General features: G+C 37.4%; 1 protein-coding gene across 7 annotated transcripts in view; it reads left to right on the top strand.

Annotated features, from left to right (window-relative positions):
- The window catches only part of KDM5B (lysine demethylase 5B), a 106,611-nt gene that overhangs the window by 61,548 nt on the left and 18,764 nt on the right, over positions 1-26,299 (top strand). For all 7 annotated transcript variants that reach the window (XR_011645531.1, XR_011645530.1, XM_004481907.4 and 4 more), the window contains exons 11-22: positions 115-296; positions 1,796-1,958; positions 4,482-4,601; positions 5,431-5,625; positions 10,269-10,450; positions 10,596-10,720; positions 11,653-11,803; positions 11,958-12,072; positions 14,235-14,590; positions 16,039-16,177; positions 20,248-20,427; positions 21,284-21,442. Coding sequence is in view for 5 of the 7 variants with exons in the window: in XM_004481907.4 (XP_004481964.3) it covers positions 115-296; positions 1,796-1,958; positions 4,482-4,601; positions 5,431-5,625; positions 10,269-10,450; positions 10,596-10,720; positions 11,653-11,803; positions 11,958-12,072; positions 14,235-14,590; positions 16,039-16,177; positions 20,248-20,427; positions 21,284-21,442 (2,067 nt within the window). In the remaining 2 variants the exon portion in view is untranslated. The remainder of the gene's footprint in view (positions 1-114; positions 297-1,795; positions 1,959-4,481; positions 4,602-5,430; positions 5,626-10,268; positions 10,451-10,595; positions 10,721-11,652; positions 11,804-11,957; positions 12,073-14,234; positions 14,591-16,038; positions 16,178-20,247; positions 20,428-21,283; positions 21,443-26,299) is intronic.

Raw genomic sequence — 26,299 nt, 5'->3', positions numbered from 1 at the left:
CCTTGCCTCCCCTTACCTCTCATCTTTTTATTTTGAAAGAGACTATATTTAGCCAACCTTTTACAGCATTGCTCTAAAATGTTAACATACATACTTTTTTTGTCTCATTTTTAGGAATACCTTGATAGTGGCTGGAATTTGAATAATATGCCAGTGATGGAGCAGTCTGTCCTTGCTCACATAACTGCTGATATATGTGGGATGAAACTTCCATGGTTATATGTGGGAATGTGCTTTTCTTCATTTTGTTGGCATATTGAAGACCATTGGAGCTATTCAATTAACTATCTGCACTGGTGAGCAATTTCAAATAGAATTTATGAATAGTATGCAAGCTGGGTAGGAAACTTTTCCTTTTCATCTCAGATATAGTGTCTGCAGGGTAATAAGCAAGTTTTTCTTTAAGGTTTCTTATTACTGTTGGAATAGGCATCCTAATAAGTTAAAACAGTGGTTCTTAAGCTCTTCCTAGAAAGTCCATGAAGTCTCTGAAATTACTCACACATTATTATTATTTTTTTAAAGATTTATTTATCTCTGCCCCTCTCCCCGGGGCTTGCTTGCTGCCTGCTCTCTCTGTCCATTCATTGTGTGTTCTTCTGTGTCTGCTTGTCTCCCTTTGTTGTGTCATTTTGTTGCGCTGGCTCTGCACGGGCGAGGGCCATCAGCTCTCGGCCAGCTTTGCCTTCACAAGGAGGCCCTGGGATGCAAACCCAGGGCCTCCCATATGGTAAGATGGGAGCCTGATCGGTTAAGCCACATCTCCTTCCCACACACACATTATTTTGCAAGTATTAGATGTTTCTGGGAAGAGTTTAGACAGCTTTCACCAGATTGTTATAAAGAAGTTTTTACTCATTGAAAGATTAAAAGGACTAAGTATTGCTTTTTATATAAAAAGTCTCATTTTGATGGTAATGGTAGTCGAGATACCCCTTTGGGAGATGGGAGGAATATAGGTATGGTAGTATTCCTCCCAAGCCTTGTGACTACCAGCTTCTCTTTTGTTAGGGCTGAATTTTGGCATCACTTCGCATATTAAAGTGAGCCCCATCATTTTGTGTGTGTGTATAAAGCAGATATTTAGGCTTGTTTACTTTTTAAATTCTTCAATCAAAGCTATTTCTTCTTTCACATCTGTTTGCCCCCCTTCAGTTTCCTTGCTTTTCTGAGTGCAAAAATGTTTAGAGATCTGTGTGATCCACTCAGATTCCCACACAAGGAATTTGAGGATGTACCACAAGAGGGAGTTGGCATATATATGTATAGCATTGGTTCTGCTTCCCTAGGCAATTGCTCCCAGCTGTAAAATGAAGATTATATTTAAAATACCTCACAGGGATGTTACAGATGAATTGGTTGACACTGTGAAATGCTTTGAAGAATAAGCTTTTTAGAAATGCTAATTGCTGTATTAGTGTTTGATTTAACCTCATCTGTCAGAGTGGGCAAGGCAAAAAGAAAATAAGTGTTCTCATCACTCATCAATTTCTATAGGAAATTGTGGTAACCACTTATCCTGTAGCTAATGTATTTCCCTTATATTCTTAGAAGTTCTAGATTTCTGCAGATTAAAAGAGGAAAGAGGGAGGGAACTCAGATGGAAAGTCTCATGTTTAGTGAAGGGAGAAAATGCAATATATATGTTCAGATCACATTTCTGACAATACTTCTTCCGGTTTGAACATGCCTTTGTAGCACATTTTTATAAACAGTATCTGAAAAATATGAACTGATTAATCCTTTTGTTTTTGTTGGTGTTGCAGATTGATTTATTTTTACCATCTATTTCCAGGGGTGAACCAAAAACCTGGTATGGAGTCCCAGGGTATGCAGCCGAGCAGCTAGAAAATGTAATGAAAAAACTGGCTCCAGAGCTCTTTGTGTCCCAGCCAGATCTCCTTCATCAGCTTGTGACCATCATGAACCCCAATACCTTAATGACTCATGAAGTGCCTGTAGGTTCTGGGTTAATCCTCCTGCCACTCATGGTTATTTTATCACTTCTCTTTTTCCCTGATATTCATTTTTCTTTGACGTTGATTTGGTTATACATTTCCCATAGTATAACTTGATAGCAGAGACAGCTGTTTGGTGCAATTTTGTACTTATATTGCATCAACCCGGTGGGACTTAATCCTTAGACACCATAAAAACTAATTTGTTGTAGCTAATAAAGCTAGCTTACTAAGCAGCCTTGCTTTGCAAAAGATAAGTAAGGCCTTATTTTTTTTTTAAATAAAAAATGAGCAATTCAGTAGTTTTTAGTAAAATCATAAGATTGTATAACTGTTACTAATGCTTTCTAAACTATAGTTTTTGCCTACAGTTTCAGTCCCTCAAAAGAACAAAATAAAAACTTAAATATATTATATTGTAATTAATTAGTTTACTGTGAAAATGACTAGATTCTGTTAACAAATCCAAACTCTGGTGTTAGAATCCTGCATACTCTGCCCCTCATTTAAAAAATAATTTTATTTATTGACTCTGCATGCATTTTATTTTGTATGATAAACCAAACTGACATGCTTGGTAGATTTTAGCTTGATTTGCAAGTTAAATATGTTTTGAGGCATTGAGGTTGTATTTCATGGTTCCCACTCTAGACTGAAATGTGCTCTTGGTGATCTTTCCTCTGAGGCTGCTTTAAGCTTGTTTTGAATTTAAATCTGTTTTAAGGTCTTGAGGTTGGATTTCAGTGTACCCACTCTAGAGTAAAAAGTGCTCTTGGTGATCTTTTTTCTGAGGTTACTATATGAAATGACACTTTGTGTACTGACTTACGTTTGGGAAAAATTGCAGATATTTTGGGAGGTCCAGTTAAGATGTATGACGTTGAAGAGTCCACCTTAGTTAGCTAAATCATATATATGAGGTATGAATTCTTGATCTTGCCATGACTTAAATTTTATACTGTGGAGTTCATAGGGCTAGTAAAATGGGAGCAGACTGGACTTTTCTTTGAGGGATCTTAAATTATGTGTGGGTCATAGTTAAGAAAATAATGGCCAATGAATATCAAAACCTCACCTCCTTGGTACTTTCTACTTTTTTTTTTACTTTGTCCCTTCTCATTTGTTAAGAATAGCTTGCTTTGGGGAAGTGGTTGTAGCTCAACTGATGGAGCATCCATCTACCATATGGATGGTCCAGGGTTCGATCCCCAGGGCCTCCTGACCTGTGTGGTGAGCTGGCCCATATGCAGTGCTGCCACGCGCAAGGAGTGCTGTGCCATACAGGGGCGCCTCCACATAAGGGAGCCCCATGTGCAAGGAGTGTGTCCTGTAAAGAGAGCTATCCCGTATGTAAAAAAGCGCAGCCCACCCAGGAGTGGTGCCGCACATATGGAATGCTGATGCAGCAAGATGACACAACAAAAAAGAGATGCAGTTTCTCAGTGCCGCTGGATAATGCAAGTGGACACAGAACACACAGCGAATGGACACAGGGAACAGACAATTGGGGGGGGGGGAATGGGAGGGAAATAAATAAAATAAATCTTAAAAAAAAAAAAAAAGAAAAAAGAATAGCTTGCTCTAAATGGGACTTTTGGTTGTGGTTCTTTAATATTGACCAAACCATATGGGGCTAGATTCTGGATCTACAGAGACTGATGAAACTGTGTATTCAGTGGCTCAGAATTTAAGGGAGAAAAACAGATCATGCTTATACAGGTAATGGAAGGGTGCTATTTGATAATGGTATCAACAGGAGCATGATCAATTAATTCTACTGGAGAGTCAGAAAGGGTCTCATAAATGAAATGACATCTGGACTTAGATAAAGAGTATATTTGGCAAAGAATGAGCGAGGGAGGAAGTATTCCTTATAAAAGGGATAGTGCTCATGTGGAGGGCAGTGGTCCTCAAACTTTAGCCTGTGTCAGAACTCCTGGAAGGCTGGGCCTCATCCCAAGTTTCTGATTCTGTTGAGCTTGAGAATTTGCATTTTCAACAAGTTCCCAGCTGATTTTGATGCTGCAAGAATTGGGGTCCGCTCTTTGGGGAATCACTGATGTAGAGGTATAGAGGTTTGAAAAGGCGTAGTATATAATAGTACATACGTTGTGAGCATTTATGTGCCTAGAGCAATAAAGGTGCATTTGGGGTGGGATTGGTGGTGGGAAGAGGGAATGATGGGAGGTAAATATGAGGTCCAAATCAGGAAGAGCTCTATATGTTATGAGATTCTTGAAATAGAGTGGAATTCTTTTAATTGGTGTTTAGAAGATCCTGGATTGGGCAGATTTTTGTAGTGTAAGCCTTTTCTAAGGGACAACTAATCAACCGTAGGATGAGGTACTGCTCCATCTTGTGGCAGAAATGAGTAACTCTAGGTGATACTTAGCTTCCCCATCTCCCTGGCCCTGCCCCCTTAATTGGCAGAAAGCTGACTTTTCTGAAGAATCATCTAATAGTCTTATGTCCAGATTTGCTTTAGTAAGGATTTTATCTAATTTCCAATTTCTGTCTCTTTAGGTTTACCGAACTAATCAGTGTGCTGGGGAGTTTGTGATTACATTTCCACGAGCCTATCATAGTGGTTTTAACCAAGGTTTTAATTTTGCTGAGGCTGTTAACTTCTGCACTGTTGATTGGGTATGTAATTATAATTTTACAAACCTTTTCAAATTCATTGTTTTTTCCTGAGGAAATGGTATATAATGCTTTAAAAACTGACATGGATAGTTTCTTAAACCAGGGCTTGCTCAAAGGGGGGCTCAAAGGTAAGGCATTTGGATCATATTGTAAATCAAGCATGTGCTAAGCACATTGTTTGGATTAGCTGACAAGTCTTGATGAAGAAAGGAGTCTTGATTTACATACTGGCATTGCAAACTGGTAACAGTTTCAGTCTGAAAATTATACTTGGTTCAGACTGGCTTAAATTAGCCATCACATAGCAATTTTATAATTAATAATACATTCGGTTTCAATTTTACATTTGGTTTTAGTTTTAAAGTTGAATTAATTTTAAGTATTAATACTTTTCATGTATCTAAAAAGAATGTTTAGTTTAAGTATGTGTGATGTTAAATCTAACAGATTGTAACCTTTTTAACAGTGTTTTTCTGACTGTACCAAACTTACTTTCTCTTATATAGTTTTTGTAGTAGTATTGTTACGTTTAAAATATACCTTCAAGTAGATTGGCCATACTAGTTCTGCAGAGTTGTTTCAGGAAATATGTAAATTCGTATTTCCAATTAGATAAATTAGAAGGCATTAATTTACTTGGGGTAGATTCTACATGTTTGATAAATTCTGGAGCTGGCTTAGGAATCTTAAGAATCTGACTTTAGGGTTCATACATATGTGTATGACCCAGAATGTGATATTTGCTAATTTGATGATAAAGGTCAGAAGTATTTGGAAACAGAAAGGAGAAAGATAAATGTCATATATTTTTTTCTGTCTTTTGACACAGCTACCATTAGGCCGACAGTGTGTAGAGCATTATCGTTTGCTTCACCGTTATTGTGTGTTTTCCCATGATGAGATGATTTGCAAGATGGCTTCCAAGGCTGATGTATTAGATGTCGTAGTGGCTTCAACTGTTCAGAAAGATATGGCCATTATGATTGAGGATGAGAAAGCTTTAAGGGAAACTGTCCGTAAATTGGTAAGGTTTTTTGGAATCCCAGTTGCATGTCATTGGATAATACTTAGTAAAGTTTTATTCATTTTAGTAACATTTTTAGAAATCTTTTCTTGGTTTATTTTATTTCCTTAAGCCCATTCTAATAGATTTGTAGTAATAACTATAATGCCTAATGATATTAAACATCTTGATTGTGTTCTTATTTGCCAACCATATATCTTTGGGTGAAATGTCCATTCAAACATTGTACCCATTTCTTGAAATTGGATTGTCATAAGAGTTCTTTATGTATTCTGAATACCAGTCCTTTATCAGATAAATGTTCTACAAATATTTTCTCCTAGTCTCTATCTCATCTTTTCATTCTCTTAGCAATATCTTTGAAAGAGCAGAAGTTTTGAATTTTGATGAAGGCCATTTTTTCTTTCATGTGTTATATATTTTTTGTGTTCTAAGAAATCTTTGCCTAATCCATAGGCACAAATATCTATTTAGCCTGTGTATTCTTCTAGAATTTCATAGTTTTGGGTTTTACATTTAGGTTTTTGATCCATTTAAGTAATTTTTTTTTTGGTATATGGTACAAGATAAGCATTGTGGTTAATTTTTTTTAATATCTGGATGTCCATTTGTTCCTGCACCATTTCTCAAAATGTCTATCCTTTCTCCATTGAATTGCCTTGATACCTTTGTTGAAAATCACTTCATCACATATATATTTCTGGACTCATTCTATTCTCTCAATCTGTGCATCTATCCCATCGTTAATACCATATGTTCTTTTTTTTTTTTTTTAAATTTTTAAAAGATGTTTATTTATTTCATCAGCAATCTTTATTGACCCACCACTTTAATGTTTTAATCATAAAATCACGTGATTCCTTAAAAATAAAAAAACAAAATATTTTGAATAGTTATAAAAATTAAAACTGGAAGAAAATTTTTATCGTTTACACCTTCATAGGAAAATAATTGAATATATATTTTCAGAAATCAGATTGTATTTGATAAGGTGGACTCTTTGGAGAAAGTATTTTTAAGTACCCCTCTTTCCTCCCGTATCTTGGCAGACAGTAATCAAATCAATTTTTCCAATCAAATAAAAATTTCACAGCAAAACTCTCGGGCATTCTTATTTCCCACTTTTCCTTATTCTCTTCACCTATCATCACCGGCTGTTACTTCTACCCCCATTTGCATTTCAAATCCATCTATTTTCCCCTGTCTGGTCATAGCTATACAATCTTTGATCTGGACTACTGCTCCAGCTGCCTGACCGAGGTTTTTCTCTTGCCAATCTCCATACTGTTCTCTACTCAGTTACCCAAGTAATCGGTTTAAAATAGAAATCAGATTATGTCTTACTTCCCTGACTAAAACCCTTTAAAGCCTTTCACTTGGCCTGAGAATAAAATTCTGACTACAGAGTCCTTCAACATATAGTTATACCTAATTTTCAAGCTCATTGCATGGCTCTTTCCTAAATGCTCATGCCACTCCACTTATTCTCTTTTTTTTTTCATTTTTTAAATTTTATTTTATTATTATTTTTAAAATATTACATTCAAAAAATATGAGGTCCCATTCAACCCCACCGCCCCCACCCCCCACTCCCCCCACAGCAACACTCTCTCCCATCATCATGACATACCCATTGCACCTGGTAAGTACATCTCTGAGCATCACTGCACCCCGTAGTCAATAGTCCACATCATAGCCCACACTCTCCCACGTTCCATCCAGTGGGCCCTGGGGGGTGGTCTTTTTTTTTAAGGTTTATTTATTTATTCATTTCTCTCCCCTTACCCCCCCCCCGGCTGTCTGTTCTGTGTCCACTGGCTGAGTCATCCTTGTCTGCCTCTGCAGCCACCAGCGGCACAGAAATCTGTGCCTCCTTCCTCTGCATCATCTTGCTGCGTCAGCCCTCTGTGTGCGCAGCACCATTCTTGGGCAGGCTGCACTCTCTTTTGTGCTGGGCGGCTCTCCCTACGCGGGGGACACCCCTGTGTGGCACTTCCCGCGCGTATCAGCACTGTGCATGGGCCAGCTCCACACATATCAAGGAGGCCCAGGGCCTGAACTGCAGACCTCCCATGCGGTAGACGGATGCCCTAACCACTGGACCAAGTCCGCCGCCCCATATGGTCTTGATTAATGTAGTTGTGTAGGAAGTTTTTTTTTCCAAGATTTATTTTTTATTTATTCCCCCCTCCCCCCCCAAGTTGTCTGCTCTCTGTGTCCATTCACTGTGTGTTCTTCTGTGACCACTTCTGCCCTTATCAGCGGCACTGGGAATCTGTGTTGCTTTTTGCTGCATCATCTTTCTTTGTCAGCTCTCCGTGTGTACAGGGCCATTCTTGGACAGGATGCACTTTCTTTTGTGCTGGGTGGCTCTCTTAGGGGCACACTCCTTGCTTGTGGGGCTCCCCTACGCGGGGACACCCCTGCGTGGCAGGGCGCTCCTTGCGCATATCAGCGCTACGTGTAGGCCAGATACACATGGGTCAAGGAGGCCTGGGGTTTGAACTGCAGACCTCCCATGTGGTAGGGGGACACCCTATCCACTGGGCCAAGTCCGCTTCCCTGTAGGAAGTCTTGAAATCAGGTAGTATGTGTCCTCCAATTTTGTTCTTTTTCAATATTGTGTTTTGGCTATTTTAGGTCTTCTGCTTTTCTATATCAATTTTAGAATGGATTTATTGATTTCTAGCCAAAAAGTCTGTTGGGATTGCATTGAATCTGTGTATTCATATGTGAACAATATTGAGTCTTCCAATACAAAAACCATGATATATCTCTCCATTTATTTAGGTCTTCTTGTATCCTTTCATTGATATTTTATAGATTTCAATATACAACTCTCGAACCTATTTTATTGATTTAGAACCACGTGTTTCATGATTTTTGGTACTATTGTAAATGGTACTTTTAAAATTTTAATTTCTGACCGTTGCTAGTATTTAGAAATGATTGACTTTGTATTCTACAGTCTTGCTTAATTCACTTAATAGCTATAGTAACTTTTTTGTAAGTTCTTTCAGTACAATCATACAATCTGTGAATAGAATAACATTGATTTATTTTAAATATTCCTCTTTGGGTAGAATCCTAGAATGTTAGCTCTTTGGAGTCCATTATGGATCATCTCAGCAGCAGCAGCAGCAGCAGCAGTCCGTTACCCACCTTCCTCTGACAGGGTTTAAGCAACTTACCAAGTCTTACACCAGTAATGGTAGCTCATTTGTGGAAGTTAGGAAAATATATATTTTTTCCAGATGTGGATATTTACAGATTAAAATTGGTGAACTATATGACTCCTTCTCAGCTAAAATTCATGGGAATGGTCCTTAATCTCATTTTAAGCAAAAATTTCTGCTATCTCCATCATGAAGTTCCTTTTAATTATCAATTCCAGATTAAAACCAAAATTAATTCATTAGTGTTTTCCTTGCTTTCCTTGTCTTTGTTGGTCCTTGTAATTGACAGGAAGTGAAATGGTCAAAAGATTAAAATACAGGATAAAAGTATAAAACAGAGGAGCCTGATGGCTAATAAACTGACTAATCAGGCTCAAGGTTGGATTTAGACCCAGTTCCAGAAAAGGAGAAAAGTTGGTAGAAATTCTAACTCTAAATGACTAAAGATATATACCAAGAAGAGCCTCTAGATGTCAGACGTTATAAATTGTAACTGAAATTTACTAATTGAAGATCTTAAGGAAAATTTTTTCTCGACTTTTCTTCCTCCATTTTGGTTTCCAATTCCTCTACTTTTCTTGACACTCTTTCAGTTAGTAAATGCTTTATTATGACTTTCATCTCTCTCCTTATTGTACAAGCTTTCTTACCTTTTCAGATACTGATATCACTTTTCATGTAAAAGGCTAAGAGATCACCCAGCATCTTCCCAACCTCAAATCATCCCTGTATGTTAGTCTTTTTCACTTGTCTTATCTTAATTCCTTTTTAATTTATTTTTGTTCTTTTTATGGATCGTTTAACAGTCTTACCCTGGACCCTATAAATGGCTTTATTGGTTCCTGAGAAGTAGAAAGATTATATATATTCCCTTGCCCTTATCTATATCTAAAATATTACCATGCCAATTTGGAATAGAATAGGCAGCTAACCTCTCAGTAATTTTGCAGTCCTATTATAATTCTTTTCATGTTTAGATAAAAATGGCCAAATGTAAGACTCTCCCTTGTCCAGAAAGGAATTTTTTTTTTTTTTTTTAAGAAGGTACTGGGGAATGAACCCAGCATCTCAGGACCTTGTATGTGGGAAGCAGGTTCTCAACCACTCAGCTACGTCTGTTCCTCAATGAGAGCTGATTTTTTCATTTGTTTGTTTTTGTTTTTAGGAGTTACCAAGGATCAAACCTGGGACCTTGTACATAGGAAGCAGGCACTCAACCCCTTGACCTACATCTGCTTCCCTGAGAAAATTTCAACAAGGCTTTCTCCCTAGACTAGTGAAATAGATGAACTCTCCCATACTTGCTATGTTATTGTTACTTTGTATTGCACAGCACTTTTAATTATGTGCTTCACTCCCTATTTTGGTTATATCCTTTTTTGGAAAATCAGCTATTGCATGCTTGTTTTAGGGGCTGATAGATTATATTATCCTTTGGGGACCTCTAAAGTGTACATTTTCTTATAGGGAGTAATCGATTCGGAAAGAATGGATTTTGAGCTGTTGCCAGATGATGAGCGTCAGTGTATAAAATGTAAAACTACATGCTTCATGTCTGCCATATCCTGTTCTTGTAAACCTGGCTTGCTTGTTTGCCTGCATCATGTAAAAGAATTGTGTTCCTGCCCTCCTTATAAATATAAACTGCGGTGAGTAGGAAGAATTATTTTTTTTGTGGAAAACTGAAATTGAAATGAATCCTTAATAAAACTTCAGAGATATTCCTGTTTCAGGGCTGGAATTTCTACTTTTCTCCAAGCATACATCAAACTAAGTCTGCTATTCTGTTTTTAGGTATAGATATACTCTGGATGATCTATACCCCATGATGAATTCATTGAAGCTTCGAGCAGAATCTTACAATGAATGGGCCTTGAATGTGAATGAAGCTTTGGAGGCCAAGATCAACAAGAAAAAAAGTATGTAATATAGAAAAATATGACTTGATGATTGGCAAGTTGTGCTGATTTTAATGATTTATCAACAAAGTGATTACTTGAAACAACTTGATTTTTTCTTTGGTTAGCCCCTGTCCAGCTAGATTTCAGAGCATTAGCACAGAGGGTAAATGAGGTACCTACCCTTACATTAGAATGAAGTCTTAATATATGCATTGTTCAAGATTGTTTATTTAATGAAAACATATTGTTAGGAAACAGAAAAATGTTCTTAAACCCTTTTGTCTCAGAAACTAAAGCATTTCACATTTTATATGAAATCTTAGATCTTTTTATATATATATTTTTCCTAGCTAGATCTAGGGACAGAGGCAGCATGGATGCTAAATTAGGTGTTATATCACTTACTAGTTCTAATCAAAGTTAAGGTCTCTGTTACCTGTCATTACCTTTGAAAGTCAGACCTGTCATTACCTTTGAAAGTCAATCACTGCTTCTCTTCCCATTTCATTCAAAGGGTTTTCACTTACCCTCCTTTCTGTAGCCCAACAGAATAACTCTGCCCCCTTTCATTTCATTATGACTACTTCTGAGTTACCTGCCAAATGCACAATAAAATGCAGGAGGACGTGATGGTTAAAGCCACAATAAGAATTTATATTTGCTTTGTTTTTACAAGTAGTTGTTTTCTATTTTATACATCATAGAAATTTCAGGTTTTAACATTACTATATTGAGGGCCAGCTCTAGGCATACATGCTTATTACCCTCCCTACCCTCTCCCCACAAGAAGAAAAATCAAATGAACACATTTATTAATTATCTCAAACATTGTATTTAAAATTTTTATTTATGGATAAAAATTGACAAAAACAAACACATCCTTTGTATTTCAACCAGTAGTAATAAAGCATAATAATCACAAGAAAGATGACTTTTTTAAAAATTCCTAGGCCTTCTCAGCTTTAAGGCTTTAATTGAAGAATCTGAAATGAAGAAATTCCCAGACAATGATCTTTTGCGTCATCTGCGCTTAGTGACACAGGATGCAGAGAAGTGTGCCTCTGTCGCACAGCAGTTGCTCAACGGCAAAAGGCAAACTCGGTATGTACTTCCGACAATTTGAGTTTGGACTCTGATGTCTAAACTTGGAAACCTATCATGACCGGGTTTTACTTCTGGATCCCTAAGATGTTGGAACCTGGGAGTGGTGAATATATATATTCTCATAAGACTTCTTTGAACCTTTGTTTTATAGATACCGATCTGGTGGAGGGAAATCCCAAAATCAGTTGACCGTGAATGAGCTCCGGCAGTTTGTGACACAGCTGTATGCTCTTCCATGTGTCCTCAGTCAAACACCATTGCTAAAGGTAACCATAGAAGAATGTGTGGAAAGTACTTTGGTAATCTCGTATTTTATAAATTAGATGAATTGTTAATTTTATAAATGAGAGGATTAAGTAGTCTTTGGTTAATTGTACATTTATTAACAATTTTTTTTTTAAAGATTTATTTTTTATTTCTCCCCTTCTCCCCCTTCCCCACCCCCTTTCCCCGATTGTCTGCTCTCTTGTGTTCATTCGCTGTGTAGTCTTCTGTGTCTGCTTGCATACTCGTCAGTGGCACCAGGAATCCGTGTCTCTCTTTGTTGTGTCATTTTGCTGCATCAGCTCTTCGTGTGTGCAGCGCCACTCCTGGGCAGGCTGTGCTTTTTTTGCACTGGGTGGCTCTCCTTGCAGGCCACACTCCTTGCGCATGGGGCTCCTTTACGTGGAGGACACCCCTGCGTGATACGGCACTCCTTGCGCGCATCAGCACTGTGTATCACATGGGTCAGGAGGCCCTGGGTTTGAACCCTGGACCTCCCATATGGTAGGTGGATGCTCCTATTAGTTGAGCCAAATTTGCTTCCCTATTTACAAATGTTTTAATGATAAATTGAGTGGTTTACCAGTATGTAAGGAGATTATAACAGGTCCACAGAGTAGAGATAAAATAGGAAATTTTTATATTGAAAATGACCAGGAGCTCTAGTACTCACAGTTGGCATAAGATCTTTTTAGTCAGTTTTCTTAGTGAACATTCGTATATTACCTAATTTTACCCATATGTTATTACTAAAATCAGGTGTGATAGAAATCAAAACTACAGGACATCTCACACCTCATAGAATGGCCATTATTAAAAAACACAGAAAATGACAAGTGCTGTGGAAGACAGTTCGGCGGTTGCTCAGGAAGCTAAATATAGAACCTTCCATAAGATCCAGCAATCCGTCTACTAGGAATATATCCAGAAGAACTGAAAACAGTGATGCAAACAGACATTTGCACACTGATGTTCATAGAGGCATTATTCACAATTGTCAAAAGATGGAAACAACTCAAGTGTCCAACAAAGTGGTATATAGATATGATGGAATACAATGCTGCTGTATGAAGAAATGAAATTGGGACACATGATAACATGGATGAACCTTGAGGACATTATGCTAAGTGAAATAAGCCAGACACAAAAGGACAAATATTATATGGTCTCATAAGTACAAACTAAATACACAGAATAATAAACAACATAGAGTAAAAACCTAGACTATAGGTTACTAGGAGATATGATGAGGACTGAGAAGGGGTACTGATGCTTAATGTATGTAGAATTTTTCAATTAGCTTGACTGCAAAAGTATGGAAATGGATAGAGTTGATGGTGATACATTATAAATTAGTATAACTAACAAATGTTTTATGAATGGGATTGTGGCAGAGGGGTAGTCTAGGGATGTGTCAGTTGAAAGAAAGCTAGAGAATAATGTAGGGACTGAATAACAGTGAATGTGGACATGGGTGAGGATTGTGGTTAATAATACAAATACAAGAATGTTCTATGGACTAGAGCAAATGTATATAACTATTACAAGGTGGTAAGAACATAGTGATGCATGGGAAAATACAATTAATGTAATTTATGGTCTATAGTTAGCAATATTGTAATATTCTTGTATCATTGTCAAAGAAGATATATCAATGTTAAGGGTCAATATAATGAGGGGGTATGGGATTTTTCCTTTTGGACTAAGGAAAAAGTTCAGAGGTTTACTAGGGTGATGACTGCGCAGTGAAAGTAAGAGCCACTGAGTGTACACTTTGGATAACTGTGAAGGTAGACTGGTTAACAGTACAAATATGAGTGTTCTCTCATGAGTTATAACAAATGTATAATAGTAATATGTATTAATAATGGGGATATGGGAAAAATGTACCAAGTGTACCCTATGGACCATAGTTAGTGTTAATAGTCTGAATGGACCATTGTTCCACAACATTCTAAGATGTTGGTGGAGGGGTGATGTATGGGAATTCTGCACATTAAGCAGGATTGTTTTGTAAGCTCACAACTTCTCTCATTTAAAAAAAAATGGAAAAAAGGTGAGATGAGAGAGATCACATTGAATATGCAGTGAAGATTCTGAGTATTAAAGAAGCCAATTACTGAAACTACTGTTTTGATCAAAGCAACATTGTATGTATTTTTAGGACCTCTTGAATCGTGTGGAGGATTTCCAACAGCATAGCCAGAAACTACTTTCAGAGGAAATGCCCAGTGCTGCTGAGCTGCAAGACTTGCTAGACATCAGCTTTGAATTTGATGTTGAACTTCCACAGCTTGCTGAGATGCGTATTCGCCTGGAACAGGCCCGTTGGCTGGAAGAGGTGCAGCAAGCTTGCCTAGACCCTAACTCCCTTACTTTAGATGATATGAGACGTCTCATAGACTTAGGAGTGGGGCTGGCCCCATATTCAGCAGTGGAGAAGGCTATGGCCCGGTTGCAAGAACTGCTCACTGTGTCAGAACACTGGGATGACAAAGCAAAGAGTCTCCTCAAAGCCAGGTAAAAAAGCAAGCATGTATCTCACCCTTGGAGGAATGTTGGATAATCTATCTATCTTAAAGCATAGAGCACAGTTAATTAGCACATAGCAAGTGTTCAGGAAACATTAGCTACGGTTTTATGTTTACTGTATACCTGTAGAAATAGCTGAGATATTTGGGGCTGCTTTAGATCTTTAGTAAAAGAATACTAATTTTTTTCTTAAAACTGATTATGAAATGAATAATGCAAATGGAACTGCATCTAGAATTGGTTTAGTAAAATTTCCCTGGACTCAGAAAATACTATCTTTGAGAGAGGAAAAGTTTTTAAAATAAGTGGAACTGTTTAAACCCACAGGTGAAAAATGATATCTTAAGGAGTCTTAAGGTAAAAATATATGACAGTTAACATACACTGTTCTGAAAGACAGTACAGATAATTTTCAGCAGGGAGAGGGCTATACATTTGTGCTGTTACTTATGCTTTTAATTCAGGGTACCTTATCTAGATTTGATTGGTCTTAGGCTAGCCTTTCGAGAAAGAAGGGAACAAAGCCCCTCCCTAATCTGGCTTTCTAACAGATCTTTTTTTTTTTTTTTAATTTATTTTTATTTTTTTAATTTCTCTCCCCTTTCCCACCCCGTTGTCTGCTCTCTGTGTCCATTCGCTGTGTGTTCTTCTGCGTCTGCTTGCATTATCCAGCGGCACTGGGAAACTACCCACGTCTCTTTTTTGTTGTGTCATCCTGCTGCAACAGCTCTTCATGTGTGCCATGCTACTCCTGGGCGGGCTGCGCTTTTTTCATGGGTGGCTCTCCTTGTGGGGTGCACTCCTTATGCGTGTGTGACATGGCACTCCTTGCGTGTGGCAGCACTGCTCATGGGCCAGCTTACCACACGGGTCAGGAGACCCTGGGGATCACCCTGGACCTTCCATATGGTAGACGGATGCTCTATCAGTTGAGCCACATCTGCTTCCCTTTAACAGGCCTTAATTGATCCAATTGACAACATAAAGCAACAAATAAATATTTGTTATAGATGTTCATTTATAATAAAGCACAAAAAATAACTAGGTTATAGATGTTCTTTTGTAATCTTAAAATAGAGGTCTAAGTTATTAGGTACTGTGCATTGAGCATGCTAATATTTTGGACAATTACAATTTTTGTTGTGAAAATGTATGAGCCTTTAGCATATAGGGATTTTTCTATCACCAAATTACCTTCTACAAATGGAAATTTGTGGTTATACCATCATAAAATCAGGAATAAGTGGAACTTAGATGCTTCATTGAGTCTTTGCTTTTTTTAGTTTTAGATGCTTTTAAGTTTTATGCAGCCAAGAAACTAGTAAAATAGACATACTGTGTTTCCTCTGAAATGATTTTTTGGTCTCTCTAGTAACCATAAGAAAATTGAACCATCATATAAAATGCTAAGTAATTTTTACATTTAATTTTTATAGACCACGGCATTCATTGAATAGCCTTGCTGCAGCAGTGAAAGAAATTGAAGAGATCCCTGCGTATCTGCCCAATGGTGTGGTTTTGAAAGACTCTCTGCAGAGAGCCAGAGACTGGCTTCAGGATGTAGAGGCCCTGCAGGTGTGTTTGTTTTTTTTTAATGTCTTGAATATACATAAGAACATCTATAATTATTAATACATGAAAAGCTATAAAGGATAATATGCATTGGCTCTCAGCCCTTAGATAGTCATTATATGTAGGGTTTTACTAATTTTCTTCAACCTTATTTAGATATACTTAAGGCTTAGACAATTCAACTAACTTTTTCTGGGAGCTGGTAAGCCTCCCATGCAAACTTGAGTAAACCCATGGTTGGGGATCAAAGAGAAAGCTAAAAGTTTTGAGAAAAGGTATAGTTTTGGATCCTTGATAAGTATGACTGACTCATGGAGATTTGTTGGCTAGTGACCAACATTGGAGTGTAGACAATCATTCAGAGTAGCAGATTCAGTGAATCTATTTCTGTGATTACCAAACTTAGATCCAAAGGTGCAGAATTTTCACCAGTAGTGACTTAAACAAAAGTGTCCCCTTCAACCCTGTTAAACAAAAAAATATTCTGAGAATTATCACCAAATATTTGTGGCCCTGTGCTAGATGTTAAACTCACTGACTTGCCTATAAGTTTAAAAGAAGAAAGTAGTGGTGGGGGTCTTCCTTTACCACTTTAATCATTTACAACCAATAGGTCTTGTGGATCCAGTGAGGAAAAAAGATCTTTGAGTTATTTAATGAGCTAAATTTCTTAATTTATACTAATCTTGAGTCTCAAGATAGGTTTTTTGGAGAACACCAGATTCTAGGAATGAAAGAATATTTGGATTTCTGAATATTTGTGACATTTTAAGTGGTGCTAATTGACCAGTTGCTAACAAGAAGTGCCAGACAGGACAATTCTACAAATGTTTGGAACAAACCATCTGGCCACCTGTTCTAATTTATAGGGAAGAGAAGATACATTGAGGAGATTACAAAGAAAAACGAAGATATTTACTATGCACATAAAATTCCTTAATGGGAGTTTTAGATTCAGGTGTTTGTCAACCACTGCTGAAACATGGTCCCCCTTTTTACTTGATGATTGGTAGTAGTTCAGGTGAAGTCATTGCAATAAGGAGAAACTAGAATGTGAAATAAAAAAGAGAGGATGTGCTTCTGGATAGGTTTGCTCCCTTCATATTTTGTAATGTATATGCCATTCCCTTTTCCTCCCTCCCTCACTCTCTTCCTCCCTCCCATCCATCCATCGTGTATTTATCAGTGCATTTTCTGAATACTTAAGCATAGGTTGTATACATTATAAGTGCACTTTGAACACTTACTGCTACCATGTTCTTTTCCTAAGAACAGGATATTTACTTTATAACCTACTTAAGTGCAGTTATCAAGTTCCAGAACTTTAACATTGATATAAAGCTTGTAATCCATATTCCAATTTTTTCCGTATATTCCAGTAATGTCCTCTTTATTTATTTATTTATTTTTAAGATAAAGTTGTGGGTTTACAGAACAATCATGCATAAAATACAGAATTCCCATATGCCATCTTGTTAACACCTTGCATTGGTGTGGTACATTTGTTAAAATTGATGAAAGCACATTTTTATAATTGTACTATTATAGTCAGTGGTATAATGGTTATAACGTAGAGTTCGTTGTTCATTTAGTGTAGTTACATGGATTTTTTTTTAAGATTTATTTATTTTCCCCCTTTCCCCTCCTCCCACCCTGCTGTTTTTGCTGTCTGTGTTGTCTTCTCTTCTCGTTTTCTCTCCTCTAGGATTCACCAGGATTCAAGCCTGGAGAGGTCTGATGGGGAGAGAGGTTCCCTGTCAATTGTGCCACCTCAGTTCCTGGTCTCTGCTATGCTTCACCTTGACTCTCCCCTTGTTTCTCTTTTGATGTGTCATCCTCTTGCTGCGTGACTCACTTGTGTGGGGCACTGGCTCACCACATAGGCATTCGCACGGGCACTGGCTCACCATGTGGGCACTCTCATGGGCACTAGCTCACCACGTGGGCATGCTTTCTCTTCTTTTTCACCAGGAGGCCCCAGGGATTGAACCCAAGTCCTCCTGTATGGTAGGCAGTAGCTCTATCACTTGAGCCCCATCCACTTCCCTCCATGGATTTTTAAAAAAAATTTTATTCTATTGTCGTATTTAAAACCTAACTTTTCTCCTTTAACCACATTCAAGTATATATTTCAGTGCTGTTTATTGTGATCACAATATTGTGCTACCATTACCAAAACATTTACATCATCCCAAATAGGAAGTCTCTACATTTCCAGTAATGGCCTTTTGAGCCATTTGTCCTGCCTTATTAGATCCCATCCACAATCATGATTTGCATTTAATTGTCATTGTCTCTTTAGTTGCTCTTTTTTCTGTTGTGGAATCATAGATACAACATGAACTTTCCCATCTCAGCCACTCCCAAGCATACGATTCAATAGGAGTAATCACATTCATGAATTTGCAGTACCCTTACCACCTCAGTACCCTTATCCCCTCCCTTTGCTAAAACTTCCCCATCTCTCTAAACAGAAACCTATCCTGCCTCTAACTCATGGCAACCTGTATTATAATTTGCCTCTATTAACTAGCATATCCTCTGATATTTTCTTTGTCATTACCATGGGGCTTAAATTTAACATCCTAAATTTGTAATACTCCATTTGCTTTGATACTAGCTTAACTTCAATAGTATATATAAACTATGTTCCTATACTCTCCCATCTTTATGTAGTTCTTATCACAAAATACTTGTTTATGCACTGAGTCCCAAATTACTGACTCATCCCATTTGGAGTTTGTTGAACATCTTGAATGTGTATATTCATGCCTTTCCGAAAATATGGGGAGTTTTCAGCCATTATTTCTTTGAGTATTCTCTCAGCTCCTTCCTTTTCCTTCTGGGGCTCCCACAATGAGTATATTCATATACTTGATGGTGTCCCATAAGTTCCTCAGGCTCTGTTCACTTTTTTTTTTTTAGATATTAGGGATTGAACCTGAGACTTATTTGAGAAGCTGGCACTCAACCACTGAGCCATTGGCTTCCCCGAGTTGTTTTCTTTGTTTTTTTTTCAGGAGGCATTGGGAATGGAACCTGGGACTCCCGTGTGGGAATTGGGTGCTCAACTGCTTGAGCCACATCTGCTCCTTCACTTTTCTTCATTCTTCTTTGCTCCTCAGATTGGCTGATTTTCATTGTCTTATCTTCAAGTTCACTCATTCTTCTGCCAGCTCCAATCTGGTGTTGAACCCCTATAGGGAAATTTTAATTTCTTTTACTGTGGTGTGCACATCTGTTTGGCTCCTTTTCATAATTTCCATCTCTTGATTAATATTCTTTTTAAATTCATCTATTATTTTACTGACTGCCTTTAGTTCTTTGTCCATTTTATCCTTTAGCTCTTTGAGCATATTTGGAACCTTTTTTTTTTTAATCTTTGTCTGATAAGCTCCAGGTCTGGTCGTTCTCACTGCGGATTTCTAATGCCTTGGGTGTTTGCAGTCTTGTGTTGAAACCTGGACATGTTGACATTTGAATGTGTTATCATTGGTAGTTAGACTCTGAGGCGCCTATTCATTAAGCTTATATCCAGCTAGTTTATGATTGAGCTTCCCTTGAATGCCAAGAACTAAAAAAAAAAAGGAAAAAGGAAACACTTTTCCCAGTCTTTGCAGACTGACCTATGAGAATGTTCTTCAGAGCTTATCCATAAAACGAGATTGAAGAATAGTTTGAGGCCAAAGCATAGATGCCTTGCTGATCCTTCCTGTTCATATGCCTTGTCTTGGGCATGTACCTGTGGCTCTAGGAATTCCCCCGTTTACACAGATACACCTTTTCCCCAGGAAACAGTTTCCTTCAGTCCTGAGTACTGCACTTAGTGCTACAACATCAGTTCCCTTACCCCATGCAACACAACTTGACTGTTCTCCACAGTATTCTGTGAACCCCATAAGGCAAGTGTTGGGATGGCAAGCTCCATATGCCACCACCAGACAGATTATGCCAGATATACATGTTCCCAGGTACACAGAGGTTACCAGGGAATGTGCTCTGTGCTTTTTTTCACTTTTACATGGTTATTATTTTTTCTGTCTAAATTATAATAATTTTTCTTGTTTTATTAGGCTGGAGGACGTGTCCCAGTGTTAGACACACTCATAGAACTTGTTGCACGAGGTCGATCTATCCCAGTACATCTGAATTCTTTACCAAGATTGGAGTCACTAGTAGCTGAGGTTCAGGCTTGGAAAGAATGTGCTGCTAATACATTCTTGACTGAGAATTCTCCATATTCTCTCTTAGAGGTAAGTTTGCAACCAGTACATCTACAAGATCTTAGATATCATAGCTTGGTTAAAACATGTAGTCCAGCACATACAAAGATGACATCAGTGATCTATGTTCTGTGAGTAATTTTTCCAGTAGAGTCAAGGAGATAGTTCAAAACTTAATGGTGAAGCAATTTTTAAATATTCTCTAGATACCTTTAGGATAGTATTCAGTGTCTAAGGAAGAATGTTTTCCTATTTATGAAAATTCTCAATCTTTGTTGAAATTGAACTTTTACCCTTGGCTGGTCTTCTCCCACCAAACTGGTAAATGATCTCACCCATTCAACATAAAGCACCTTAGCTGCACTTTGCATTTTCTGATGGACTGACATTGATCACACATCATGGCTAGAATAGGTACGTAACACATTTTTACTTATTGCTTAATTGAATCTGGAGTCAAAGTCAATCGTTTGTAAGAACTTATTTATTTTTATTCTTCTTTTTTAGGGGGTACTTGGGATTGTACCCCGGACCTCACACATGGAAATCAGGCATTCAACTACTGAGCCACATCATGAGTTGGGCTTTTTGTTTATGTGCCTTTTTCTTTCTTTCTTTTTTTTTTTTTAAGGAGTTAACCAGGGATTAAACGCCAGACCTTGTACATGGGAAGTATACACTCAACCACTTGAGCTACATCTGCTCTCTTCCTTTTTTTTTTTTAAAGTAGAGGAGCATCTTCTGGCCTCAGGCCTGCATTTTCCTAAGAAAATGTTATATATTAAGAAATTTATATCCTTCTCACTACTTAGGCTTTTATTTTGGAACTTCTGAATGCTTTATCTGAAATCCATTTAACCAGATGTTGTGTTTCATCCCACTTTAGGTGCTATGTCCTCGATGTGATATTGGCGCTTTGGGATTGAAAAGGAAGCAGAGAAAGTTAAAGGAGCCCTTCCCAAGTGGGAAGAAGAGAACCACCAAATTAGAGAGTCTGAGTGACCTGGAGAGAGCTTTAACTGAGAGCAAAGAGACTGCTTCAGCTGTATGTAGTGGGCTCACCCCTTCCCCCTGCTTTTTACTTTCTCTGTTGTTGCGGCAAGGCGATGGGGAGGAGGGCTAATTTCTACCTACTCTTGTTTGTAGGAATATTGGGAAGTCAGATATAAGAAAGGCTTTAAAAATTAGCCCAATTTTACCAAATAAACTTTTTGAAAATTGTTTGCTAAATGTAAAAGTTTTGAACAGAAGATGCACAGAAGTGCAGAAGAGTTAGGGAAAAGCCTTTCAGTCTGAGGCTTGGAGGTTTAAGAACTCTTGTCTTTTCAGTTCCCATGGGTTGATCTAGGGAAGCTGACTAAGAGATCAAACGTAACAGATAGGTGAAACTGCAATGCCAACTTACCAATTTACAATAAGAAATATACTTTAAAGTGTATTGGATCCTTATTTGAGCCCGACCTACATTCCTTGGGGAAGCTGGTCAAAGAAACTGGACATTAAATTTGAGGTGGTAATGGCTAAGTCTGACATGGCTAATGATTCATATTTGCCACCCTTTGGATACTATTTTTATTTCCTGGGTGAAATAAAATGAGTAAAATAAATGAGTAAATTTGTAATGCCTTGATTTGTTTATCTATTGGATGCCTTGAGTGCTGTAAATGCTTAATCTATTCATGTAAAAAAAAAGTTCCATTTATGAACAGTTAGTTTGTAAGTAATATTCAGAAATGTATTCAGAATCACATCAGCATTTTACAGTGAGGTTGATTCTACATCTGTTTATGTGTTTTCAAGTCATTCATACATACTTAACTCAGTACTTTCCTATATAACTTGGCTTTTTTTTTTTTTTTACAAGGAGAGACTTTACAATTTGAATATATTACAACTTTCAGCAGAAAAGCAACCTTGCAAATTACTTGCCTTTACCTTTGCCCTGATGGTCTTTTTTAATAGTTTGTCTGAAAAAGTGATTTCTACTTAAATTTTTCATGAAGGATCCAGTTTTTATTTTCTCCATTGCTGTGTCCAGCACTACTTAATGCTGAAAGATAGTAAGAAACATAGATTGCTTTTGCATAATGGCTCCTGTTAATCTACCTAAAGTACCTTTCTAGAAGCACACAAAAGCTAAGGGAGCTGAATAACCAATAGAGAACCTCAGAACTTTCTATACATAGGGTGTGAAAAGCCTGTATGTTTCAAGATAAGTGAATTTTCTAGGAGATAAATGTGCAAGGAAATTGGACTTTTAAGAGTGGTATGTCCTACAGGACCTGATGGACATTATAGAACATTTCATCCGGCAACAGCAAAATGTACATTCTTCTCAAGTACAAACAGATCGTTCTCTTGATTACTGTATGTTAGGTCCCAAGCTCAATAAATTTTAAGTATCGATATCATACAAAGTATCTTCTCCAACCACAGTGAAATGAAGCTAGATATCAAGAACAGGGAGACCTGAAAAATTCAGTTAGGTGGAAATGAAGCAGTGCCCTTTTTAAAAATGTTCTTTTTTAAATCAATTTTATTGATACATAGTCATAAAGCATACAGTTTATCCACCAGTGTTTTTAGTATAATCACATAGTTGTGCATTCATCACTTCAGTTATTAATAGAGCATTTTCATTATTCCACTAATAATTATAAAAGATGAAAAAACAAACAAAAAACTCTATCCCTTAATATATTACCTCTCAATCTCTATCCATCCCCTGCCATACATAGCTGCTATTCTATTTCCGTCTCTCTAATTTGTTTGTATTTATATTTTGTATTGATGGAGTCAAACAATACTTAGGACCTTTTATCTAGTTTCTTTTACTTAGTCTATTTCCTTTTTTTCCCTTAATAGAAAATTATTAATATATTACTATATGCTACTGTCCATAGTTTACTTTGGTTGTACTTTTGTCTGATATTAATACCTTATAACATTAATGTGTATTTGTTCAGTTTTAAAGAAAAAGTCATATATGTAATATTACCCAAACTCATATTTCATATAAGGTTTTGCTGTGCTATACAGTTCCATGTTATATTTTTTAGCTTTCCTTCTAGTAACATAACATGTCGTTAGAGTTTCCCTTTGAACCACTGTCATACCCATATATTAGCACTGCTTTCACCATTTCTGTCATTTTCAAAGATTTACGAACACCGTTTTTACCAGTTCTGCGCAGATTAAACCTCAACTTTCCATTCTCTAATCTCATTCTATTTTCTGGTAGACCTATGTTCTATTATTATTAACTCCATGAGTTTGCACAATTTTATTTAGTTTACAATAGCACAATCATACAGTATTTGTCTTTTTGTGCCTGGCTTCTTTCACTCAACATAATGTCCTCCAGGTTCATCCATGTTGTCATATGCTTCATGACTTCATTTCTTCTGCATAATAGTCCATCATATATGAACACCAAAATTTATTTATCCATTCATTACTTAATGGACACCTGGGTTGTTTCCATCTTTTGGTAGTTGTAAATAATGTGATATGAACATTGTGTGCAGATGTCTGTTCATGGCACTGCTTTAAGTTCTTCTGGGTATATATCTAGTAGTGGTATTGCCAGGTCACATGGTAAATCTATATTCACCTTCCTTAGGAACTGCCAAATAGCCTTCCAGAGTGGCTATACCATTCTACATTCCTACCAACAGTGATAAAACATTCCTGTCTCACCACACCCTCTCCAACACTTGAGTTTTCCATCTTTTTTTTTTTAACCTTTATTTTTAAAGTTTTAGGTTACAGAAAAGTTACATCGAAATTATAGTGGATTCCCATATACCCCACCCACTTGTCCTCTCACATTTTCCCCTGTCAACATCTTATATAAGTATGGTACATTTGTTATAATTGATACACAGAACAGTAGCATTGCTACTAACCATCATCTATAGTTCACATTATGATTTCTACTTTGCCCTTACAATTGTATAGGTTTTGACAAAATGTACAATGGCCTGTATCCCATCATTGCAATACCATGCAAAAACAATTTCAATGTCCCCAAAATGCCCCATGTTACAGCAGTTCTTCTCCCTCCCCTCGTACCTATTCTTCTCTCTTCCCTCATAACTTTTGGTGACCACTATCTTTTTATCAGTGTTAAAAGTTCTTCCATTACTAAAATAATAATAAGTCTACTTTGGTCCATAGTTGCATTTCCTCTTAGGTTTGTTCATTCCTCAGTCTTGAGGAATTCTGGATGGTGATGGCCACTCTGCCCCTGATTGGGAGGGGATTTAGATCCCGTGAGGCAGATGGATGGAACTGTCTTGCTTGCATTTGTAGATACTGTTTTTTGGAATTGGTGTTATCCATTATTATCATTTTGTTAGTTGTTCTGGCCGAGTCTGATGAACTGGAATGTAGGTATTGTGTGCATCTCTGCTGAAATACAGGTCTCAACCAGCATATGAACAGACCAAAGATTTAAGTCTCTGGGACATAGGTTTAATAGGTGGAGTGCTAATTATAGGTTCAAATAAAAGGGGCAGAAGAACCATGTGTAGAGAAATTATGAATGAGTAACTCTGTTACATTGGGGAGATAGGTTAAAATATATTCCAAGGTAAGACCTCTCCCTAATGGGGTGCCAATTTCTTGAGGTTATCTGCCCTACCTATAGGATCCAGATGTCTCTAGAGCCCTCAGGCAGCCAGAGCCTTCCAAGATGTGCATAAGTGTAACCGCTGGAATGCTTGAGGCATTGCTTACTGTGGCAGCAAGAGCCTTCCAAGATGTGCATAAGTGTAACCTCTGGAGTGACTTCCCTATTAACCTTGAAATCTCTTAGCTGTAAAAACTCTTTTGTATTTAATATTTCCCTCTTTTAGTTAAGGTCTTTTTCCAAATGCATCACTAGTTGGCACTTGGTAATAATCCCTCGGTTCTGGGAGGCCCATCCCTGGTAGTTATGTCCCATGCAGGGGGAAGGCAGGAAGCCCATATGCTGAGTTTGGCTTAGCGAGAGACCACATTTGAGTAACAGGGGTTTCAGAAGGTAACTCTTAGGCAATTTGTATTACTAAGCTAAGTTTCCATTTTACAAGAATAAGGGTCATGTGTACAGTCAATATCAAGGGCCTGGCATATTGGTGTCCTCTTTCACTAGGCACTGTCTCTGTACTCTAGAGATTCTTGCCTCTCTGTTAGAGAATGTAACAGGACTCCCCAGGATGGGAATTTAATATTTTGTTAGTAATTGTGTGAGTCTCCACCCACTGAGATAACACCCCATGACCAAATGAACGGAATCATATTCCATAGAGGCATGCCCCAGGAGTATCCTTTCCCACATATCCCCCCACCAGTGACACCCAGGACCAGTGATCCTCCCCTGCCATAGTTCTAACGTTTCTGTAATCCTTCTCCCAAAACAAAGCCAAAAAATTTCTTGCATTGTGCCTTTTATTACCATAAGATCTGTTATCTTTTATGTATGTCTTTTTAATCAGTGGCCATTCTAAGAGGTGTGAAATGATATCTCATTGTAGTTTTAATTTGAATTTCCCTAATTATTAGTGATGTTGAGCATTTCTTCATGTGTTTTTTTGGCTATTTCTTTTTTTTTTTTTTTTTCTTTTTCTTCTTTGGACAAATGGTCTGTTCAAGTCTTTTGTCCATTTTTTAATTGGGTCGTCTGTCTTTTTATTGTTAAGTTGTAGCATCTCTTTATGTGTCGTGGATATTAAACTCTTATCAGATATGTGATTTCCAAGTATTTTCTCTTATGAGTCGGCTGCCTTTTCACCCTTTTTACAAAGTCCTTTGAGGTGCAAAAATGTTTAATTTTGAGTAGGTCCTATTTATCTATTTTTTTGTTTGTTGCTCACACTTTGCATATAAGTACCAAGAAACCACTACCTACCACAAGATC

This window comes from Dasypus novemcinctus, chromosome 13 (assembly GCF_030445035.2).
Source record: "Dasypus novemcinctus isolate mDasNov1 chromosome 13, mDasNov1.1.hap2, whole genome shotgun sequence".
NCBI lineage: Eukaryota > Metazoa > Chordata > Mammalia > Cingulata > Dasypodidae > Dasypus > Dasypus novemcinctus.
The sequence above is the reverse complement of the archived record's forward strand: the minus strand, read 5'-3'. Positions and strand labels throughout refer to the sequence as shown.